Below are 4735 nucleotides of genomic sequence, written 5' to 3' on the forward strand. Positions count from 1 at the left end.
CCTGAGCTTACCTTGCATATGGGTAACGTCTAGAATAAGTGAATAAGCACAATAGTGGTTAACGTCCTGTGGATATCATAAGCGAACGGCGATCAGGCAGGCTTAAACTGCCTCAGACACGCAGCTGAGCTTGGGCACTGGCGCGCATCATACAGAATACCCAGAACTAATTGTGTAGATAATGTTATCCGTACGTCACTTGTACAATCTAATCCTAAAATGCACGTACCTTTTGACGGCGGTTAGTAGGCACCGCTGTTGTTTTGTACGCTCAACTGTAGTTATCAGCTCTAATCAAATAAGAGCATGTAACAAGCTATTTCATGAAATGTTTGTATATGGCTCTCTTTGTTAATTAGCTGGTGGGCGTTGGTCGCATGAATTGTGAGCTAGGAAGATATTATTAAACACATACACTACAGATTATTGTATCCCTGGTAACGCTTGTGCCAGGTCACATCACACTGGTGTCGAGATGATAGCAAGATGTCATTGGCGCGTTTGGGTTTTGCCGTTCATTCGTCGTACCCAACGGTTAAAACTTGGCTGCAATTGCATTTGATGAAGCATGCTTAAGCTTTGATTGCTTTGGTTGCACTGATTATGTTATGTACTAAGGGGGCGTCAGGCTTGGTAATATGATAAATCTTTAAATTTGACGGCCGCTTCGAGGACAGTATAGCACGAGTAGCTGGTTGCTTACTTGATTGAGTGAATGATTTTACCTCTACCTTAATCCTAACTAGACTTAGTAGAGTTCTCATTGCCTTGCGCCGCCAGACGGCTTTGTTCTTGTCCTATAAGACGAATTTTTATTAGGTACAAAGGATGGGAAGAAGGCGCTGGAACAAGAAGAACCCGGAAAAGGCACGGGCACAGCAGCAGCAGCGACGGCCTGAGGATGGAGGCGATCCCCCGGTTCGACTTTTGGCGCTCCAGCCGAACAACTCCGTGGTCGGCGTCGCCATGGGCAACCGTGTGACTTTTGTCAACTACCAGTAAGTCCACCCCACAAAATTCCCCTTCGCTGCTACTGCGCCCCACCAACCGCCTTCTCCGATTCCCCACATCATCCCAGAACGGGGGAGGAAGTCCGACTCGAGCCGGCTCCAAATCCTCAGCAAGCAGCAGCACCATCAGGCGGCGCGACTGCCAGTCCGGCCACGACTGCAGCCCCGGCTGCCCCTCACGCAGGCTGCCCTGTCCGTGTTCTTCATTTTAGCCCCGACGGCCATTTCCTGCTCACGGGAGGCGACGACAAGGCCGTACGGCTCTGGCGGACCACCACAACCCCCCCAGTAACCTCTCCCGCTCTTCCTTCGTCCCCAGAGGACCAGGCGGCCGCCGCTGCTGCTGCCGCTGCTGCTGCTGCTGCTGCCGGGTCATCTTGGCGTTGCGTCGCCGCTTGGCGCACACCGAAAAAGACCAGCGCTGGCGGCTTTAGCCTGGACGGCGCGTTTGCGCTGTTTGTGGACAAATTTGGTGATGTGCTGGTCGGCCGGGTGCCGGCAGCAGCAGCAGCAGCAGCAGTCGCATCTGGGGAAGGAGGAGGTGTAGGGGCAGCGGCCGGATCCGGCGCAGCAAGGGGGGGAGGGGAGGGGGTTAGCAGCGCCGGTGCTTTGGAGGTCCCTGTCTCGCTGCTGGGTCACTTTTGTACCATCGTGACGGGTGTGGCGCCCTCGCCCTGTGGCCGCTTCTTGGCGACTAGCGACCGGGAGTATAAGGTGTGTGCGTGTGCGCGCGCCCGCGTGTGTGCGTGTGCGCGCGCGCGCGTGTGTGTGTGTGAGAGAGAGAGAGAGAGAGAGAGAGAGGGAAATGTTTTAACGATCTGAGTCGCGATGAGGGAAATGTCGATGGATGTGTGGTACACGAATAACTTTTTTTACCAGAGCGATGGAGCTCCGCAATCCCAGGAGGTGTTTGACTTTTCCAATGAAGAAGTAGACGGGCGTAGCTTAATACGTTTTCAAGTAGGTGTTGATATCAGAAGAGTGGTGTCAGGAGCTCCCATAGAAATAAGCTCCCATAGAAAACTCGCTGCAGTGGTGGTGAGGGGCGACTAGGGGGTAATGCGGCTGCCGTTGCTTTATTTGGCCGCAGGTGCGCGTAAGCGTGCTGCCTCAGGATCTGCTACAGGGCTCGTACGAGATCCAGGGTTACTGCCTAGGACACCAGGAGTTTGTGTCGTGCATCGCCTTTGCCGTACAGCAAACCAACGACGCCGGGGACGCCTCCGTCTCCGCCAGCTCGGCACGCCAGCCCAGCGTGTTGCTTTCCGGCAGTGGCGATGGTACGGTGCGGGTGTGGGACTACTGCACCTGTACAGAGCTGGCGTCGTACGTGGCGTCGGCGCCGTCCGCCGGCGCAGCCGCGGGCACAGGCGATGCTGTGGTGGCTGCTACCGCTACTGCCGCTGCCGGAGACGGCAGTAGCGCTCCCGAAGAGGCCGGCGGAGGCGGGGAATTGGGAGATGACGAGGCTGACGGCGGTGCAGCGGAGGAGGGGGATGATGGTGGTGGTGATGATGATGATGATGACGGGGGCAACGTTGACGGGGAAGGCGAGGGGGAGGGGGTCGGTGGCGGCGGTGGTGACGGAGATGGTGGCGGCTTCGAGGAGCCTCAGAGGCGGGGCAAGGGCCCCCAGTGCGCACCAGTGCTGAGTCTGGCAGTGGCATCTGACGGGTGAGTGAGTGAGTGAGTGAGTGAGTGAGTGAGTTACAGCGCGTGTGTGCGTTTTGCTCAGATTTTAAGGGAAGTTTTGCTTCGGGTTTTAGGGTTTTAAATGGACTCCTCTCTTGAGAAGGATTTCCTTGGGTGGCTTTACACCCCCGTACCCCGCTTCCATTTAGAGGGGTTTCCCCGGGTTTTACTCCCATCTGGGTCACGCGCGACGTTGTGTGCTCCACACGTGGGTGTCTACAGCCGTGCGTACGATGACTCACAGAAGGCCTTATCCCTCCCCCTGCGGCGGGGATTGCTTCGGACGTGTCGGCGTTTGCATTCCTTTGCAGTTATTGTCCTCTTGCATTGCAGCATGTCATCACCCCACACCCCGAGCCCACCCCCGCCCCAAAACCCTGGACCCCCTGAATCCCCGCGCCCATGTTGGGCTTTCTCGTGACGGCCCGTGCAGGTGTACGGTGGCTGTCGTAGTGGAGGGTGATGACGAGATACAGCTGCTGTCCCTGGACTGGACTACCCACTGCCTTTCTCTGCGACAGAGGCTGCGGTGGCCGGATGTTCGGTATCCCTGCCAGGTGGCCTTTGGACCCATGGGTCACTTGTGGGTCGTGGGGGGAGTGCCACTGCCGACGGCCAAAGTGAGTGAGGGATTTATTATGGGGCGCGGGTGGTAACGAATTGCGTCAGATAGGGATTGAACCGGAGACTGGCCATGGGGGCAATGTGTTCTTCCTGCCGCATAGACACGTCCCGAGTTCGATTCCGGCCTTGGGCGATTTCTGTGTCGAAACCTCTTGGCATATTATACCCTTTAGGTGCTTCTGGATAGTTAAGCCCATGTTCCTAGGTCTAACATAGCTTCCCTCTTTGCCTGTTGTTGTCTGTTCCCTGCGAGTTTCGCTGACGCGTCTGTCTGTCTGCCTGTCTGTCTGTCTGTTTGTCTCCCCGCAGTCTGCGCATATCGGGGTTGCGAAGCGGGGCTCTGACGGGCAGTTTGCAGTTTGTACGGAGGAGCTGCTGCCGCCGCCTGTACGGGCACTGCTGGAGGTTCGAGAGGAGGACGAGGAGGCCAAATTGTCCGAAGGTACGGAAGAAAAGAAACAAAACAACTTTTCTCTAATCCTCATCCTCCTCATTCTCCTCTTCATTCTCCATTTAACGTTGTTGGCTGTCTTCTCCTAATGGGGAAGAAGAAGAACAACAAGAAGGGCAATACATCCCCTGGTTCGTAGTTTAATGCAATCCTCGCGGCCCACGCCCGTGTGATTGTTCCTCCACAACCCTCGTCAGAAACACCGACTGTGCTCCGTTCCTCTTTCCTCTCCCCAACACACACGCACAACAACCACCACCACCAACAACAACAACAACCAGGCGGCGAGCTGTTTGCGTATTCTAAGCGCCTGCGGAAACCGGCGTACGATACCGAGGAAATGCAGAATTTCAAACGGAAGCGCAACGACTACAAGGAGACGCAGCGTCTGGCGGCACTTCGACTGCGGCAGGATGAGCAAGCAAAACAAAAGCAGCAACAACAACAACAGCAACAGCAACAGCAACAGGAAACATCGCAGCAGCAGGGGCAGGAACCGCACAGGGAGGGCGGTGGTGAGGTGGTGGTGGTGAAGGATGAGGGGAAGGAGCTCATGGACACAACGGCACCGTAGACGGTTTGCGGAGGAAGAGGAGGGGTTTGGGCTATCCCGATCTAAATTTGGAGATCAGATCTGATCCCGTGTGCGTTTGGATCCTTTGGATTTGGATCCAGATTTCCTCACTTTCCCCTCCTCCAGGAGAGGTCTCTCATATGGAGGAAGCAGGTCCAGCAGAGGCGTCACGGCGCATACAGCACACAAGTCCCCGTCGGCCTCTTTTCGTTCCGTTCCATTCTATTCCAGTGATACTGAGGAGGCTGACCGCCGACCCATAGCCTGTTTGTGGGAAGCACCTCCTGCTCCTCACCCGCCCCGCTACGCACGATCATACACACACACACTCCACACAAGGGGGCGCGCGGTGGAGCTCTCAATGGACTGTTTGAATCTCCATGA

At 56.1% G+C, this 4735-nt stretch overlaps 1 protein-coding gene across 1 annotated transcript; it reads left to right on the forward strand.

Annotated features, from left to right (window-relative positions):
- Positions 1-828: 828 nt before the first annotated feature.
- Positions 829-4351, forward strand: VOLCADRAFT_91111 (uncharacterized protein; the record flags this gene model as incomplete). Its single annotated transcript, XM_002950531.1, has 7 exons — positions 829-998; positions 1079-1265; positions 1332-1724; positions 2101-2684; positions 3136-3322; positions 3636-3768; positions 4059-4351. 7 exons carry the CDS (start codon positions 829-831, stop codon positions 4349-4351), a joined length of 1947 nt encoding a protein of 648 aa, XP_002950577.1.
- Positions 4352-4735: the final 384 nt, after the last annotated feature.

The sequence above is a fragment of the Volvox carteri genome (assembly GCF_000143455.1).
Source record: "Volvox carteri f. nagariensis unplaced genomic scaffold VOLCAscaffold_19, whole genome shotgun sequence".
NCBI classification, from domain to species: Eukaryota; Viridiplantae; Chlorophyta; class Chlorophyceae; order Chlamydomonadales; family Volvocaceae; genus Volvox; species Volvox carteri.